This window comes from Actinia tenebrosa, unplaced genomic scaffold, assembly GCF_029948245.1.
Source record: "Actinia tenebrosa isolate PJP-AT-01 unplaced genomic scaffold, QUT_ActTen_1.0 PGA_scaffold5__44_contigs__length_20552954, whole genome shotgun sequence".
Classification (NCBI taxonomy): domain Eukaryota; kingdom Metazoa; phylum Cnidaria; class Anthozoa; order Actiniaria; family Actiniidae; genus Actinia; species Actinia tenebrosa.
Window position 1 is genome coordinate 15,404,984 of NW_028292582.1, and position 18,928 is coordinate 15,423,911.

An 18,928-nucleotide genomic window follows, 5' to 3' on the forward strand; every position below is an offset into this window, starting at 1 on the left:
ATGACCCCGATGAGAGCACGGGAAATGGGCCTCCTGGAGACTATGCATTATTCAATTAGGCATAAAATCTAGGCTTTGTTCTTATTTGTCTGGTGGCACCGTCTTATATTGTCAGGATCCGTTTTATAACTTTTAGATGACAACTTCAAAACTTAGTTTCATTCAAGAGGAACTAAAAATCAAAGCAGTTGTGTGGAAGAGTTAATGCGGTCTGTTTTGCCCATCTTCATAATCCTACAACTTCGCAAAAAAAGTTGCCCAACTTGTCCCAGGATATTCATTATGCTTCTATAGCTATTAAAAATAGCATATGGACGGTTGATGTGTTTTAATGATTATGAGGTATTGGTGGTGTTGATAACGGTGGTTTGGTTTGAATGTATGAGATTCCGTTAGGAGTATTGGAATGTTCCAACATTTATTTAAGTGTATTATATTAATGATAATGGTGGTTTGGTAGGTTTTTCAGCAGGTCTACGTTTGATGCTGATGGCTGGTAATGAATGATTGATGATGATGATGGTTAAGATGACTGATGGTAATGATGATGATGGTAGAGTCGTGGTGTTTTGTTTCATTCATGATACAACACAACAAACATTATACAATCTAAATATTTCAAGACAATTGAAGGCTTCCTTTCGTTGCTAGCACTTTTATTCTTTTTCTGGCAGAATCGAATAAAGTATCTACTAGTCTCTCCCGTTCTTGTAATACATGGATAACAGGAAGCTGTGAGTTAAGTTATTAGATTCTATCATGGTTTATCTAATTTACGAGCGATTGACAGGACAGTTTCGATCATCTATGGGTAGAGGTGATGGCAGGACACAACGCGTTGAACTTTATGGGACCCAATTACCTTGAAAGACTCAAGCAGGTCATTCAAAAGAATGGGTACATAATTAGAGTAGTCATGGGGGTCTAATTGTGTGAGTATGATAAATTAGTAAATTTAAACTATTGTTCAGTCGTTACATGTTATTCATCAGCCAGATTGAGTTGATATTTCTTGACTGTCCAATAGACTTACTGCCATTACAGAAGATAATAGGATCTAGGGAATTCCAACAGATATGTCAGTAAAGTCAACTAAATTGATGCACCTCAATATCATTAGGTAAGGCAAAGCTTCTCATCATAATAAATTTTGACCACTGAACACAATAAATGATGTAATATATTTTCTTGCATATCAATAATTGAAACTTTGCCATCCTTCTTATCGCATTAAAGAGATTGCCCTTTTATTTTATCTTTTGTATTTTGACTACACCTGCTCGATTAAGGGGATAGGTTCACATAACATGTTGTTGAACGGTACAAGTTGTTACTGTTATCATATAAGTGAAAACAACTGCTACAACAATAGATTTTTTTTCTCATTCAAGATTCTAAGATCAATGTCAATTGGAATCATTTTGAAATTGAACCTGCTTGGTCAAACATTAAGACTCAAATATTATAATCATTTTTCCAACCTCTGAACATTCATGCCAACCACGTATGAAGGCGCAATTTTGCAGTGCAATTTTCTCTTCAACTTGTCTCGCAACGGCATTGTGACACAAGTTGCAGCAATCATGAAAAGTAGAATTTGTTTCTACTTTTGAAAGCAATGCTCACTCCATTGCACAGTGTAAACACAATTGCAACTTGGTATCTCAAAATTATCGCTCCATGTACTTGCGCCTTAAGACAATGTTCATATCTCGAAATCATTAATATTTCTGTGGACAAGAACCATAGCTTTGCACAATGTTATTAATATAATATATTTTATTGTTACTAGTAATGATCCTATGATTTTGAATTCTTCAGCGTGTGGGATTTGTTTGGTGTTCTTAGTTTTAATAGAGTCCTCAAGTGAGATGCTAGCGCTGCTAACTTGCTCTTATTATTGCCATTTTGAAATTCTAAACCGAAAATACTTCATTTATAATAACTTAACTCACTTAAAGTGCTACTATGACGAAAATCGCTCAAACTTGGATTCAGCTGAAACTTCCTAAGAATACTCTTTAAAGGTCCAATAATCACTGTATGAAGTGTTTTCTCGATATTCAGGACGAAAGTATGATATTTTTACGATTATTTTTTTAAGTCTGTGACGTCATACACTCAACATCGAACATCGCTGCATACATTTCTTTGTAGTTTATGATCAAAATATCAGTAGTAAAGGGAGAAAGAATACCCAAACACCCCCCAAAATATAAATTATAGTCACAAGTAATGTGACATAAGCACATTAGCCACCCTTTGGGCTTCATAGGAATAAAATAAATTAAGGATTTATATACAAAAGAAATATATGTAGGAATGTTTGATGTTGAGTGTATGACGTCACAGACTCCAAAAAATAATCGTAAAAATATCATACTTTCGTCCTGAATATCGAGAAAACACTTCATACAGTGATTATTGGACCTTTAAAGAGTATTCTTAGGAAGTTTCAGCTGATTTCAAGTTTGAGCGATTTTGTCATAGTAGCACTTTAAAAAAGACCAATTCATTTGGAAAAACACATTGTAATAGGTTAAAATTAGGAATCTGTTAATAATTATTATAAAACAATTTCAAGTTAACAGAACTATAGAGTAAGAACTAAAGATTAAAGACTTTGTATTGAAAAGTTTATGTTTGAAGACCAGGTTTGTTGCTACTTTGGACTTTAAACTCCAGATTCTCTGGCAGCAGCATGATAAAGTGAAATCATAAAGATTTTTAAACACTTTGTGACATTCACACTTTAAGACTCTATATATGTATGCTCTTGTAACAAAAATTTTTATCATCAATATGGATTAAAAGATAAAATAACATATAAAATGTATTTTTTCATTTACCAGGCCAAACCTTCAAAGTCCATAAGTGTTGTCTGATCTGAACAACCAAACAAACATCATCTGGTCAATCAATCGAGAATCAATTCAAGTGTAAATACATGCACTTTTTTTTATCCACTGCACATGAATTAAGTCACAAAAAATTGATATCTATAAAACGAGTAGAGGATGTTAGTGCAAGTTTATCAAATTCGGAATTTGGTTAATGTCTAACAATAACAAGTCAATTTTGTTTTATGGGATAAGTAAATTATTCTAGCAGACTTTCGAGGTATAGAAGACAAGACATTGAGAAGATTTGGTCGCAGAAACAAGGCAATAGTAATTTGCACTCATTCTGTTGTAACACTTCATGTTTGTTTTGAATGACTTGCACAGGTTTGAAGTCATATGGCAACATAGGTTATTGTTGGATGTCAATCAAGGTCTTTACACAACATCAACAGGATTCAAATGCCTTGATTGTCGGCATGTGCCCTTGAAAATTTCAAGGACGCATGCCGGCCAGGCTGTGGAATGTCACAGAAATGCCTTGTTCCACCTCCAGTAAAACCTTCTTTGTCATGACAGCGAATTTCACGATTCATCTCATTCTAGAGAACTAAGTTGAACTTAAATCACCCAAGTATACTAAATTTACCAAGTAATAACAATCTCTTAAGGCTAATAATTTATTTACATAGTACACAACTGTCATGCACAACATGCCTACGTTAATTTTTAGCTGGTTGACAGTTGCAAATCACCCTTAATGTTGCCTTCTGCAGCATGTCAGTAAGTGGAGTCAGGGGAAGCCTGCTGCCAAGGACTCTGCACTCAATTCGTCTAAATTGGCCAATTTTCAAACTTAGAAATATCTAACATAGATTCTACTCATCATCTGCCTAATTCCATAAATTATCAATTTTGACACATTTATTTGCCGAAAATCATCCTCCCTACACGACTTTCAAAAATGGCCGCCAAACTTGGTTTGGACTAGGGACAATTAAATGGAAGCAAGGTACGTAAGGCCCAATTCGTAAACAAAGTCTACTCAGTATGATATTTTGTGTCAAAGTCATTCACCCTTATTTCAATAGACGCTTAAGAGAACTCGAATTGGTGAAATGAATGACTTTGACACAAAATATCTTATTGAGTAGACTTTGTTTACTAATGAGGCCTTACTTACCTCGCTTCCATTCAATTGTCCCTAGTCCCAACGAGTTTGGTGGCCATTTTTGAAAGTCGTGTATGATGTACAAAATAACCTAGATGGGTTTCAGAGGCTCTCTCACTTCAGTGAGAAAGGTTACTAAACCTACAAGGCACTGGCATGAGAGAACCTGACCTGGAACCCTGGGGTATGTGTATTACATGGCAAATTTTTGTCCAAGATAGACATTATTATATTAACTTTATAAGTTTACATTCATTCCCTTCTCTGTATAGTGTGTCATATTAAAGTGTTGGGGAAATTCAAAAATGGGGAATTTCTTAAACTATTTTATAGTTCAAATTAATAAGTAGAGTAATGTAGTTGGGGTATTTTGTTTTTCTTTTAAAGGTCACTTCACATTGTGTAGTTCCAGAAATCATCCATACCCACCCCACAGAGGCATTTGGAATTTCCGAAGAGTAGGGGGGTCAGAGAAAGAACAAAATTACAGAGTTTGTATGGAAGAAAAATTGGAATTTCCAGGGGGTAGGGGGGGTGTCTTAAAAAAATTCCTCCGTGAGAGGGGTATGGATAATTTTTGGAACTACACATTCACTGCACTTGAGTAATATTAGCAAATACTTCAGCGTGGAATTCTCCGTTGAACAGGGTTGGCCTCAATTTTGTACAGAATTATATTGAATGTTCATGTGTTCCAGTTAAGCTCCATGGAATTTCAAAGTGTTTGTATTGTTGAAGTTGTGCATTCTTTACTTTACTGTTGGTATTAGTGAATATTTGGACACTGAAATGAAGTTAACCCGGTATAAACAAGTCTGTAATCAAGGAACACAGCAGTATTTGACTAATTCAAAATATTATCAATTAAGGGCTTCATATTCAAATATGTTTTACAGAGTGCAAACAATATAACCATGAAACTTTAGTTATACTAAATAGCACAATTTCATGCAAATTCCATTGTTTTCTATTGTTTAATTAGCACTATTTTGTACTATTTAGTAATTAGTGTTTCACGGATTAACAGTTTGCACTCTACTCTTATTTATATCTACATACTTATATTTATATAATGCAAAGGTATAGTGTTTTATTACACATTGAGGTTCAATATCAGTGTGATAAAGCTGTGAATAAAAACCATATCATTGAAGCAATATGACATTATTACCTGTTAAGAGCCTGAAATTTTTTTATTCGCTTGTTTTGTATATCATATCGCTCGCTGGCGGTCTCCCTCTTTCACGATATGATATGGAAACTTGTAAATAAAAATGATATCAGGCTCTTAACATGTGATAATCATTAGGTATGTGTAATAGCTAGTGAAAGGTGTTTGTTAGTGGTATTGAAGTACCATATATGATGTACTACTTGATGCGAGGCTTGAAATTTGGTAACATATCGAACGTGCTCTATCATAGGTTGGATGTTCTAAATATGGCGACCAATTTGAATAGCTATTATTCTGGACTGACTAACCTTTCCTACGTGTAACAGCACTTCTGTGTTTTCATGTGAACTCAAGGCTAGTCTGTCTTGGGGGAGTACTCTGCCAGAATTTGGGTAGGGGCATTCCACTGGGATTCTGAAAGGGGTACCCTGTTTAGAATAAAAAAACTCAAATTTGTAGACCCTGTTTATGACAAAAGATATAATTAATTGCACTGAGTTCCTGTTTCAATTATCATGTCATCTTGCGTGTCGTTTTTTTATGACCATAATAACCAGTTTCAGTCAATACGAAATGAATATGACAGGAAACTAAGGAAGAATTTAGAACTTGAAATTGCATACCCTGTTTATGACAAGAAGCTCAAAAAACCATACCCTATTCAGCGGATCATCCCCGTATAGTCCATATATGGGAGTACCCCCCCCCCCCCCCCCCGGTAGTCTGTTCACAACGATAATTATTTAAATTGGTTACCTTATTTTGATACAGTGTATGACATAATTTATTTTGTTTAATTCAATGAGAAATCTATTGGATATCCGACGAAGCAAACTAACAAAACTTTTTGCTAAAATGGTTTGCACATTACCATATTTAAATATTGTATGTTCACAACAAATTAATTAGCAATGAACCTAATTCACTTGTGCGTAATGTTTTGCCCATTTCAGACCATGTGTCATTCTCTTGAGAATAAGATTCTTTGTTTGAGTTGTATCCATATTCATGTGTCTTTTCATCCCCAACCGTTAGACAAAGAAATGATACTCTAGGGAATGACACGTGGTCTGAAATGGGAAAACATTGGATTAGGTCTGTAGATTACCATCAGTTAAAAAATAATTATTAATAATATAATAATTATAATGATTTATAATAATTATAATAATCAATTAAAAATTAATTTGATTGACAGTAGTCTATGTACTGCTTAAAAGACGAGCAGGAGCGTTTTATCGGGTGTGAAACACGAGGCGCAGCCGAGTGGTTTTAGACCCGATAAGACACGATCTGCGAGTTTATTAAACGGCTTAGAAAACTCATGATGTATGTTCTCATATTGTACAGAATACTTTACGAAATGAACCAAGTTTGATAGAGAAAATCCAAGTTAAAGTTTATGCAAATGAAGACAAATCTATATCAGATATAAAATCACCTTCATGGTCATGATTCCTATTGTGTTTTCTTCATGAATTATTAATGAGTTTTCTAATGCCCAATAAGCAATGAAAAAGCTTTTATAAAGGCTTAATGAATAAGTCTTTGGTGGAAAGAAACAGCATTATGTATTGAATGAAAAAGAGGACTTTTTCATGCTAATAGATAGGCCATTTCACGGAATCCGTTACTCAACCTCGGCCTCGTCAGCATGTGATTATTCTTTAGAATTTGACTACAGTCCGCAGTAATGAAAGGAATTTACACATCAACGAACAATTAAAACATTAAAAAATTTCACAGGTTGTAGGCAATTTCTAAAGAATATATTACATACTGATGAGGCTGAGGTTGAGCCACGGGATCTGTGAAATGGTCTATTGGGGGGGGGATGAATAGCAGCATCCTCACCATCCTTTGCAGCTATTGTTATTGTCAGTCTAAAGTTGGGCTGCAAAGGAGGCTACTAAACACCCCACTTTATGACGACCCTAAGGACGTCCTCGTAGGAGGCTAGACAATAGTCCGACAGGGAAAACATTGATCTAAATTTGTTGTTATTTATTCTAAAGTTGGTGTAATGGAGTTGTTCAGCTCATGATATGGTGCAGAACGCAAGCAGGCTGCGGCATGTTGAAGCTGAGTGATGGCGTCAGGACCCACTTTGGTGCACTCCTTCTCCAACAACACAGCAAGAGCCTCCAGTAAATCCAAGAAGCAAAAGCAAAGAGCTGCACGCCGTAGCCTATTTAATTCCTGAAATGAAATTAAAGCAATTTTTTACCTATTTTTGTTAGCTGTGGTGCAATGTATGCTGGTCTCTCAAATATACTTCATGTGAAACTATGTAACAGGGGGAGGGGCTAAACTCAATTTCAGCTAAAGCGTACCCCTGCATCCCTCACTAAGTCCCCCCTGAAACCACTCTCACAACAAGGATTGCTTTTCTCAAATGTGCAAATCTTTACTCAAAAACTTAAGGTTTTGCAAGTATTCCCAAGAATGTCCAAAGACATGGCGGCCACAGTTGGTAGAAAGAAAGGTAAGGCGAAATCCCACGAGTATTAGCTGTTCCGAGGTTAAGGAAAAAACTGGTCGAGTCGGCATTGCAGTGCATTGTGGGGCTGTTTTAGGGGAAACATCTTACGTACATAAGTTGGTGTCTATTTCATCGGTTATTACCATGATGCACTGTAAAGCCAGCTTGGTCCATTTTTTTTGCATCCTCAGAATGGATAATAATTAAGACAGCTTAACATGCAAATGAAAAATATTATTGAGGGAAGGGGGAGTGATAAAACTAATCAATCACCAGCTGAATTGACCGCCTTTCCCGAAAGAGATTATGGGTCAACTATTTTTGGTTAGCATTTTCTTGGCAGGGGCTGAGTACAATGTAGATTTTTCACGCTGATTGAACTAGAATTCCACCATATGAGTTCAACTAGTAGCATTTACGATAAATTTAAAGAATGAAAAATTCATATTTCATGGGTTTTCTTGGCAGAATCATGCGAAATGCTTATCGAAGTATGTTGTTGAATTCTCAATTCTGATTAGTTGACTGTGAGTTTGTTCTGAAGGTCAACTCAACTGGCAAGAGAGAGCATAATATGTGTCTGTTACCTCGGCTAGTCTCATAGACAGTTAACTGGGAAGCACAGGTGGCGTAGCAGTGATAGCACTCGCCTCTCATCAATGCAACCCAGGTTCAAGTCATGACTTCCAGTCTTGGTGTTGCATGTGAGTAAAGTTGTTTGTTGGTTCTCTCCTGTGCTTCAAGGGTTTTTCTCCAGTTTTCTTAAACAGTCCTTTCCCCTCCAAACTCAGTTTCGTCAGGTTCATTTCCCATCTTCCCGTCAAAGACAAGACAAAACCTAGAGGGACTGTTAACAGTCAGCCAGTCTTGATGTCTTGTAGCGAATTTTCATTTATCAGTCTTTTATGATACTGTGATATCTGAGTTGTTTATAACTAAACTGGTGATCAGGTACGTCTAGGCTTCATTGTTTCTGATTGGCTAGATTAAATTGCTTCCATTGTCTAGTGTGAATAACTAAGGCCTAGGGCAAACGTCAAACTTTCCATGCACCGAACTTAATTACATCAAAGAATGCCGCCTCATTATCACCTGATATCCATTGTTTTTAATGAGTTCGGTGCATGGAAAGTTTGATGTTTGCTCTAGGCCTAACTATTTCTTATCGTTTGGTGCAAAATACCTTGAAGAACTGTGCTTGCTTGTCTGGAAGTCGTTTGGCATACCGAAGAAGTTTCTGCACATCGGACTGAAATAAGAAATAAAAAATATCTTAACTCAAAGAAATCTTACCTGGCCAGTGAAATAATGGTCAGTATTTGATCACCATTTGGAATAGCCTTCGTAGCGGCCCAAATTGGGGGAGGGGGAGGGGGAAAGGTGTGGGGGTCGTGTGTTTGGGCTGCTATGCAGGCTACATTTGGAACTGTTAATGAGATTTAGAGACTTTTATCAGCTGATTGAAGCCCAGCAACTTTCTAAAAGAAGATACTTTGATTCATTACTAATTTTTATTTACCTGTAATCCACTGGGCTTAATCCAGGCAACATTTGCTTGCGAGTTGTAACTCCTCCTTTGTGAAGGTGGAATAGGAAATGGTGTCTCTTCTGTTTCTTCATCTTGCCCAAGTTTATAAGGGTTTGTGTTCATTTCAGCCGAAGGTCCAAGTCGATTAAAATCCCCTAGCCATGAGATGTGTGTTCCAGGAGCAAATGTCACAAGGACAAGGTTGGACTTCTTCTTGCTGTCGGCCCAGGATTGTAAGAAACCAAACCAGTCCGTGCTGGAAATAAATAGTGTGAAACATCAGAGGCAGATCTAGGGAAGGGGTGCAGGGGGAGCAAAAGCTCCCTAGATAAGCTGATATCCACTGGATCCGCCCCTAAACATCATTGAATTTTACATTAGAATTTTTTGCCTAGATAAAATAGCATCATTTAACAAATGGACATCATTTGTTTATGTGTCTGTCCTCTTATTGACGATAAATTGCATCATCACATTGTCAAAGTAGTGTGGATTCATGAGGCGTAGCCGATGGATCCGCATACTACTTTGACAATGTGATGACAAAATTTATCGTCATTAAGAGGACAGACACACAAAAAAACGATGTCTATTTATTTTTTACGATGACAAAAAACGATAAAAACATCTCATTTTTAGCAATCAAAACGACCAACAGAAAGAATTCGTGCTGGTTGACATCAGCTTTATCGGTCTGTCCTCTTATGGATGATGAAAAATAACAAATCAGTGCATGAGAAATTTGCAAATTATTGTAAAAAGACACAATGACTTAAAGGTACAGCAAAGGCAGTATTCTTTAGAACAATCTCTTAAAAAATGAATATGGAGCTGGAAAAGATCTTTCACAACTGGAGACTTACTCTAACTGAACAATAGCAATCATCTTTTCAACTTTCAAGCTTCCATGCAGTAGAACACAAAATGACGGAGCTTTTCCGCTATCTAAGTCTTGTTCCTTGGAAGCATCTCCATTAGCGACAGTATTTCCATTCTCTGTTCCCGTTATCGGTATCACAAGATGCCGCGACATACATGGTGGACTGCTTGTATCCATAATGTCCAAAAATCCGCAGATTTTTATTTCATTTGGAAACCTACAAAGTTTTGCGTTTGTTTTTTGCTTCCTGTATTTTTCAAGAATTAAATTCCAAGAAATTGAGAAATCAGGTGGAGGTGAAAGCATAATATTTGATTTCAAATGCCCACAGCTAAGAACACCTTCGTAGTTCATGTAATGAGTTTGTGCAAGCCTTGTAAAGCAGTTCTGTACAGATTGCACTGAAAGGGGTGCATCTGGAACATATACGCTGCCACCGCCTCCATTCATGTCGCATAGTTGCTGAAAAAGCATCAAGTTTGGTGCCAGTTCCGTCTGCATATTGATACACACGACATGAAGTTTACTGGGAAATGGAAAGGGAAGAGGACATGGAGTTTCCGTCATCCTGTCTGCCTTGCCGTCTAAGAGATCCTTTAGAGAACCATACCCCGACCCGATAGATCCGTCAGTCACCAGAATAACTTGAATGGGTACTGACGACCCCCATTCCTCTACCACGTGACCGGCCACACCCGTCAACGCATTTTCATAGCAAGTTTTATCATAAGCATCCACAGACATACAACCTTGCTTGAGCATTTCATAATCTCTCGTGAATGGCACCACAATTTCCCAGAGCGACGAGAAAGCGACCAAAGCTGTGAACTCCAGCTTGAATTTACTGGACAAAAAGTCGAATAAAGTATACAAACCGCGAACGGCAAGATGGCGTCGCTGTTGGCTCTCTGTCTCATTCGGCGTTTGAACCTGTCTCGTCATGGACAAGGAAACGTCAAGCAACACTACAGTAGGCATGTTTAGCGTTCTAATTCAACTACTCGGCCCTATTTTTACGTTATTCTTTACAAAATACAAACTTTTTCAAGTTCTCAAACGAAGTTTTTCCTTTCCAACGGAGTCTAGCGGAGTACTTCATGGACTAGTTTATCATCAATACTTTTTAAAATAGATAAAGAAAATAAGAACCTATGAAGTATTAGGCTGATGAGTAGGGAGAGCCCGCTTTCCAAGTTTATCGCGGGCAGCCAAGTCGTTTTTACACTACAAAAAAAACACAGGGAGCCCATGCTTGGTTCTTGTGCCATTAAACAAAACCTGTCGCGTGGAATGGAAAGTCTGGCACACCTAGCCGCATTGAAACGGCTACAACTTCGTCTTGAATAACTCGATCTGCAAGCACTTTTCGCACAATGTAAGGAAAGGATTAAAGGTTTCAAAAATGATAAATTAGTTTAAAGTGGCCTTTTCATTATGACGTAATGATGACATCATAGAAATCGGTTACCGCTTATTTTCTCGAAAACTAGACGTAAACTTTCAAAGCGACTTGCACCAGAATCCTTTGTTTTCTATTGTTTAATTATCACCTAGTGCTAAAAATTAGTACACATTCAATACAGTGTTTTGGACATTTATTTACGCAATACAATATAAGTATATTGTGCTTTTACGATTGTACATTTTCAAAAACAAAAAAGTGAATTTATCCTTGAATGTGTTCTCTATTTAAACATCTTGGACGATATGTTTGCATGTGGTTGTACCATTTTATGCATTTCTGTGGATCTTCATAGGCCCTCACAAGACGCTATCTGACTTCATTTGGAATTTGGTTTATTCGTTGAACCATTGCAACATCCAAAAAAAGAGGGATTAAAAAACTCAGAACTGACTTAATATTTATACCTAACGGCGCTTTGTTTGTACGAAATCATATTCACGGCTTGTAAAAAAAAAATGAAAAGACAGTTAAAATCCTACGATTCCTAGTGGAAAATATACTTATATTGTATTGCGTAAATAAATGTCCAAAACGCTGTATTGAATGTGTGTTGTATTTTATTGTCTGCACCAAAACGCTAATGAAAGTTTGAAAACGTTAATGAATCCACGCAAACATATTCATGATTGTCAAATTCAATGTTAAATTTCTTAATGAACGTTCCATCGCACTATTGAGACTCCGTTCGCCTTATTGTATGCCTGTTCGCTCTAATGACAATGCTTCTTCACTTCAATGAATATTCCTTTGCGGTTAATGAACAGCAAAAGGTGTATTTGTTTCACGGTTGAGGTCTTAGGCTGTTTATCACTAAAAACATCTTTAACTCTCTTGCGCGAAGGGCAATTCCAACAGAAGCACAAGTAACACTGAAAAAACTCTCGCAAGAGACAAAAAAGGTTGACTTGGCGTAAGTCTAGCATATATCAATTAACTATGTTTTTTTAGGTCCGCCCTAAAGGACGCCTGATAAGGAGGCTAGGTCTAATGCGGTTATTGTGTGAAAAGGCAATAATTTATTCAGTTTCATTTCAGCCCCTCTTGGCATATACACAAACACCGCGAACCGTTTGAACTGAGCCAATGGTAAAGCATCCAGCAAGAAGAAGCCATGTCTAAAGACTATTCTGGGCCTGTTTGCTTGGCAGACATCGAGGGACAGGCGAAAACGTGTCTGCCTAAGAGCCGATCTTGCTTTTTTGGAGGGGGAGCGGATGAAGAACAGACTCTCATTGACAACATCGAGGCGTTCAGGAGGTACAACATATAGTGGTTTAGCCAAATCCAACTAGTAGTCTATCATACAATGCTGCGTTCTGATTGGATGGGCTACTAGTACTACTAGGCTATAAGTTATAGCCTACTAGTAGCGAAAGGTACCGGCTTTGAAAACCAAAACATTAAATTTGACTTTAATTTAAAACTTTTTTGCATCTGATATGTTTGACCGACTAGTTAGATTTGAGTAAAACAATAGACAGATCCCGGCTACGCTTGAGTGTCCAACCAAACAATGCATGTATTCTAAGACATCAATTATAAGACAGACATTTACAATTTTCAACAGTCGGTGCCTGTTCCATGCTGCATATCAAAATGAACACATTTGAATTGCACGTTACGTCATCGCAGCCTCTCGGGGAGCGTTGGTGCCTTTTAACAAAAGATTTCTTATTAGCATCTATCGTTAACGGCACCACGATGGACGCCATGCTTTTGTCTTTTAACTCTCTTGGGAATGCTTGCTATCCATCAAAAGCTAAATAATAATAATATAATGTACGATCAACTTTGCCTTGTTAAGGCCATTTAAGCAGACAAGGAAAACTACCAATTTATTTTTTTCTTCTCTCGAATTCTGAAACGACCACTGGGCTGATAGAAGTCAGCAGAGTAACTCACGCATTGAATTGGAATTTAACGTTTGTAAAATAGTTAGTTGTTTTTATTGATTCTATCAATTCGCATTTTCAAAGCATTAGAAATAGGGAAATTTGATTGAAATAATACGTTCCTAACTTAGTAGATGATTAGTAACTTTGAATATTTTTATATATGATTATTGTTATTGATAAATTGAAGTGTTTGCAATACAAACATTACTTTTAACCTTCATGATTTGGCCACCACCAAGATGACGGACCCATACATTTCAACTAAATTATGGGCACAATCGATGGCACGTATCTTCGTATCTAAAACTTCTTTTAGCTAGAATTTTGGCTGAGATAAATAGGTTTCCCAACCTACAGCGCAATTTTTAAAACGTTGCGAGACAAGTTGCAACAGTCGTTGCGAAAAGTAGAATTCGTTTCTAATTTTGGCAACGATTGCTGTTGCAAAACAAGTTGCAGAGAAAATTGCTCAGTGTAATCGCACCTTTAATGCACATAGCGCACATACCAAAATTGATTTGTGAAAATATAATGCAAAGGTACGATGTAGCAAGGCATTCTAAAATCTATCATTCATTTCTTAGCTCCTCCATAGTCAACCCTTGAGAAAAGACATGCAGTTATCGTATAATTTACGAGGAGAGCAATCCTTAGCAATACCATCTGCTAATACCACTAAATATGTGGTGCATATTCATCAAGATACTTTGCAACTAAGCTTTGGAATACTTTACGAAGAAGTGTTCACAAATTATCATTTAGCTGAATTGAAAGCCACAATTATACTCGCTTTCTTCGAAGCGCTACATACAAAAAGTTTGGTTTTAATTGGCTTTCAAGCAAACTGTTCAACTGTTTTCCTAAAGTGTGCACGTGCATCTCGGAAAAATCTTGATTTTTACTTAGTGCTTGAAAATGGTTAAATTCTTCTGGAAAAATAGGACCAAATATGAAAAATATATATAAAGTACAAAAATAAATGTATTCAGTATTCACGACTTTTGCACAACGGTTCACTTGGCACAGACTGAATTAATTCGAGACTGTAAGAAGTTTCGTTTCCAAGGGTTATTCAAATTAGCAGCTTGTAGTCTTGGTTGAATCCTCCCAAACTCGTTCCCAGGGCCTTCTCTTCTTGTTTGTTTTTTTTCCAAGATGGCGGCGCTAGAAAGGGAATCCTCCTTGTTCTTCTATAGCCTCCTGCATAGCCGCTGTGAGGAGTCGCTTCCGGTTCCTAACAAGTCCAACAACAATAGTTAAATAATAGTATTAGAGGAATTCCCTCGTCAGCCAATGAATATTCCCCTTCACAGTTCCCTGCGCCATCTTGAAAGGTATAGCCGTGCCTTTGCATCGAAGCGAGACGAACGTTGAGCTTGCAATGATAGAGACCTTTTTTTAACACCTTGGACAATTATTCACACGTCTCTATCATTGCAAGCTCACCGTTCGTCTCGCTTCGATGCAAAGGCACGGCTACCTTTCAAGATGGCGCAGGGAACTGTGAAGGGGACTATTTTACCAACATGGATTTCACATGGCGCGCGCGATATTAGTAAGTTTCCCTCTCTTATTTATATGCTCTCTTGATTTTACTATAGAATATTTTTAGCCTCAAGAGCTGTTATTGCAGTTGAGCCCGCAATGAGAAATTCATTTGTTTTAAGAATCATACAAGTGAGGCTATCGGGTCGATACAATGCTTGTTGTCTCATTTGCATCTCATTTGCATGCATCCATGATAACTGCTATTTGTTAAGATGCTTTTTTTCTAATTTATTATTCGCGGTAAATGTATACAGGTTAAGACTGAGGCCCAGAATGCTTCGTGGGATATCAGAAGTAGACATGTCTACGACTCTATTGGGACAGGCAGTCAGTATGCCGATATGCGTTGCACCATCTGGACACCAGACGCTTGCGCATCCAGACGGTGAACGAGCTACTGCGAAGGGTAAGTTCATCCAATCTGATTCAGGTCCATTCTTATTCCTATACGTTCATCCAATCTGATTCAGGTCCATTCTTATTCCTATACGTTCATCCAATCTGATTCAGGTACATTCGTATTCCTATACGTGGATAAAAATAGAGTTTACTTTCCGGAGGATAGCAAATCATAGTACACCGATATGGCTGCTGTGACGTTATACGTGAAATTCTTTTCATGTTCATATCTTTTCTGTTCATATCTATAAAAATACAGCTTGTTCTAAAGCCAATACATGCATGGTTCTCAGCATCTCGTCTAACACAAGACTAGAAGATGTAGCACTTGCTGCACCGAGTGGAATGCGATGGTTCCAGTTCTTCGTATTGAAAGACAGGGAATGTACGAAGACTTTGATTCGTAAAGCAGAGCAGACAGGATACCAGGCGTTGGTTCTCACAGTCGATGCAAGTGTCCTTGGGAAAAAACGTGCTTTTAAAAGATCAGGAATTGAGAAAACACTCGAACGAATAACTGTTCTTTTAGACGTCAAGGAGTAAGTTATAGAAATAATTTGTTTTGAAATGGTAAAGGAAATAGCCAAGTTTTTGTTTTCAGAGCTAATTTGCTCGTAAAAATCTAACCAAAAAAATCCAACCTCTGAGCTGATCTAAGTCAGAGCGCGGTTAATTCACAGATCTAACCCTGAAACAACCTCTGGGCTGATCTAAGTCAGGGCACAGCTAACTCACAGATCCAACTCTGAAACAACCTCTGAGCTGATCTAATTCAAGGCGCGGCTAACTCACAGATAGAAATGAAATTCAGCGTGTTTGATTATGCGGCTGGAAGAAAACCGAAAAAAAAAAACAACATGTACAATCTTTAATCAAGGCCGAGACCTGACAAAATGAAACTTCTACTTACGTGTGAAGCCGATAAGGAATCGAACCGGAGACCTCAGCGAGAGGTGAGTGCGCAACCAATACGCCACCCTTAATTCCATAACTTTAACTTTGCTAATGACTTTTTACATGATTAATATGCTCTTCACATAATAATAATTCAAGTATAAAACTCGTTTTATCATTGTCAGAGGAGCCTCGCGTCGTGATCTATGGGAAGGGAATGTTTCCTGGGAGATCATCTCATGGATCAAATCTATCACCAAGCTTCCAGTGATATTAAAAGGTATTCTAACAGCAGAAGATGCTAAACTTGCTGTCCAACACGGTGCTGATGCTATCATCGTGTCTAATCATGGAGGAAGGCAGTTGGATGGAGTCTTGGCTACGGTGAGTCAGTAGCTCCCCACGATCCATGGCTACACAACTACCGGTTGCTTGACGGGCACACGAGAGGGACAAATGCTCGCGCTGTTCCTTAGACCTAACGGTTCCAGTTGCTTGGCGTAATATTTTATACCAAGCAACTGGAACAGTTAGGCACAGCGCGAGTATTGCAGCGCGCTGTATCTGACAGGCTCAAGCTTACTCATATTATGTACAGCGGTAAATAATATAAAAATGAAAGATAAGTTTCCCACTTCTACCCCCTGTGCACCCATTGCATTGCATTGTGCTGCAATAGATCTGTTTTGAGAAGCGTGAGCGCTGTCAAATGTATCGCGTGCTCAGAACCGAAAACGAGGCATTTTTGTTACGTGCGCTATATAGGAAACTTACACAAAAACTTTGAAATTATATGAATGAAGGGATGGCTTGAAGTTTTTTATTGCCGTTCAGAATTAATTAGGATTATGACATTTTGAAAATATGTAGCTCATTTCAGACTAAACCTTCTTTTCAAGGGTCTTAGAAATCGCATATAACTCTATGGTTTCCAAAGCTTTCTTGTGAACTCTGCCCGAAAATGATTCGTTTCTGCGCCTGCGATATTTATGAAAGCGCTCGCGCATATCAGAAATCGTCTATTGTCTACTCAGTTTACTGTTTGTGACAGATTGATGCTTTACCAGAAGTTGTATCAGCCGTCAATGGACAAATTGAAGTGTATATGGATTGTGGAGTAAGGCTTGGTACTGATGTACTGAAGGCGTTAGCATTGGGTGCACGTGCTGTATTCATTGGTCGTCCTGTGGTATGGGGACTTGCTTATCAGGTCAGGTGGTGAATTGTCTTGGTTTTGCTGTATGTTCTTTTCATAAACTTTCTTTGTGCTTATTAGTTGTTTTCGGTTGTATAAAGGGAGAAGAAGGTGTGCTGAAAGTACTGGAGATACTTCGTGAAGAATTTAGGACCGCCATGATACTAGCAGGTAATAGACCCTTTTATCAAAATGGCGACCGCAAATTAAAATGAGTTCTAATGCACCTTTACCAAAATGGTAGTGAAAAACCAATACCGGCCTTCACTGGAAAAAGCACCTTTACTTTAGTAAACCTACGAAGATTCATTACGAGGTGTTATATGGTCAGAGAAAACTTTGAAACTTTGATAAATTTAAGGTTTTGTTACACTGTGCAATTTCCTCAGCAACTTCTCTCACAATGCTACCCTGCGAGCAGAGTCTCCTTTTAACTCCTCTACGGGCGACACAATGCTTGAAAATGCACTGCAACGCGATCTCAGCCACTTGCAACATTGTTTTGGCTCCTCGGCCGGAAAAAAATGAGAAATGTGCGCATGCGCTCTTGAAAAGAATATGCCTTAAAATTGCGAGAAAGGTTGTTGGGATGGGTGATAATTTTGTATATTAATGTGATCCTTTATATGATTTCAGGATGTTCTGGCCTGTCAGATATTTCACCATCTCTTGTAACTCGTCTGTGCAAGTGTAGTTTATGAAGTGAATATTGCAAATAAAATTGTGAAAATGTCCAAAAAAGCTACTTTTACATCTGAATCGTTTGCAAAACATTAAAAATGAAAAGAAGATATAACTAGCTAAAAACTAGTGTTAGCTGCGTCGCTGTTTCTAATGAAACAGTAATGATAAAGAGGTAAATTATACACCGTGAAAAGATGAAAAAACTTACTGACGTTTCGGACGCTAGTCCTTCGTCGGAGTAAAAGAGAAAGAAGTGGTAGAAAGGAGTGTGTATATGTGATAGAATAAGACAAAAGAAACCAATGAGAACAAGGTAGGCAAGGAAACAAAAACAATCCTATTCTATCATATATACACACTCCTTTCTACCACCTCTTTCTCTTTTACTCCGACGAAGGACTAGCGTCCGAAACGTCAGTTTTTTCATCTTTCCACGGTGTATAATTTACCTTTTTATCATTACTGTTTCATTAAAAATGAAACTGAAAGTATAAGGAGACGGTATTGAGAGTAATTTAAAACCGTTGTACCAAAACAGGAGTTTTTTGAATATGGGAGACAAGAAAGGTATTGGATTTTTTTAAAAATTAGGGAAAAGCGATTTCTTGTTAATCAACCATTTTCAAGGGTATCAAAAGACAAAAACATGGCGGCAATGCTAGTGGACAGGTACAATTAGCAGATGACTAATGCGAAAACGAAAAATAGAGCAGTTTTCGTATGACTGTGAAAAAGTCGGTGCCGTATGCGTGCCTTGCCGTGACGGTGATGTT

The 18,928-nt window shown here is 37.6% G+C and overlaps 2 protein-coding genes across 3 annotated transcripts; one reads left to right on the forward strand and one right to left on the reverse strand.

Annotated features, from left to right (window-relative positions):
• Positions 1-6,029: 6,029 nt before the first annotated feature.
• LOC116296789 (integrator complex subunit 14) lies at positions 6,030-11,154 on the reverse strand. Its single transcript, XM_031704873.2, has 4 exons — positions 10,059-11,154; positions 9,187-9,451; positions 8,851-8,916; positions 6,030-7,384 (listed from the first exon to the last, which is right to left on the reverse strand). The coding sequence occupies exons 1-4, from the start codon at positions 11,051-11,053 to the stop codon at positions 7,190-7,192; spliced, it is 1,521 nt and encodes a 506-aa protein (XP_031560733.2). The 5' UTR covers positions 11,054-11,154; the 3' UTR covers positions 6,030-7,189.
• A 238-nt stretch (positions 11,155-11,392) lies between these two features.
• LOC148906692 (2-Hydroxyacid oxidase 1-like) lies at positions 11,393-18,208 on the forward strand. Of its 2 annotated transcripts, none has more exons than XM_089037640.1 (8): positions 11,393-11,450; positions 12,576-12,797; positions 15,238-15,389; positions 15,642-15,921; positions 16,462-16,660; positions 17,328-17,486; positions 17,573-17,642; positions 18,108-18,208. In XM_089037640.1, the coding sequence occupies exons 2-8, from the start codon at positions 12,652-12,654 to the stop codon at positions 18,170-18,172; spliced, it is 1,071 nt and encodes a 356-aa protein (XP_088893766.1). In that variant the 5' UTR covers positions 11,393-11,450; positions 12,576-12,651; the 3' UTR covers positions 18,173-18,208. The 2 variants fall into 2 exon arrangements, with proteins under 2 accessions (XP_088893766.1, XP_088893767.1); XM_089037641.1 differs by lacking the exon at positions 11,393-11,450 and adding an exon at positions 12,399-12,450.
• Positions 18,209-18,928: the final 720 nt, after the last annotated feature.

Bases quoted from the DNA above. Each gene is read 5' to 3' on its own strand.
- LOC116296789 (XM_031704873.2), bottom strand. From the start codon at position 11,053: ATGCCTACTGTAGTGTTGCTTGACGTTTCCTTGTCCATGACGAGACAG. The intron at 9,452-10,058 runs GTAAGTCTCCAG...ATTTATTTCCAG, and splicing joins ATTGCTATTGTTCAGTTAGA to CACGGACTGGTTTGGTTTCT. The intron at 8,917-9,186 runs GTAAATAAAAAT...TTCTTATTTCAG, and splicing joins TTAAGCCCAGTGGATTACAG to TCCGATGTGCAGAAACTTCT.
- LOC148906692 (XM_089037640.1), top strand. From the start codon at position 12,652: ATGTCTAAAGACTATTCTGGGCCTGTTTGCTTGGCAGACATCGAGGGA. The intron at 15,390-15,641 runs GTAAGTTCATCC...ATAAAAATACAG, and splicing joins TGAACGAGCTACTGCGAAGG to CTTGTTCTAAAGCCAATACA. The intron at 17,487-17,572 runs GTCAGGTGGTGA...GGTTGTATAAAG, and splicing joins TATGGGGACTTGCTTATCAG to GGAGAAGAAGGTGTGCTGAA.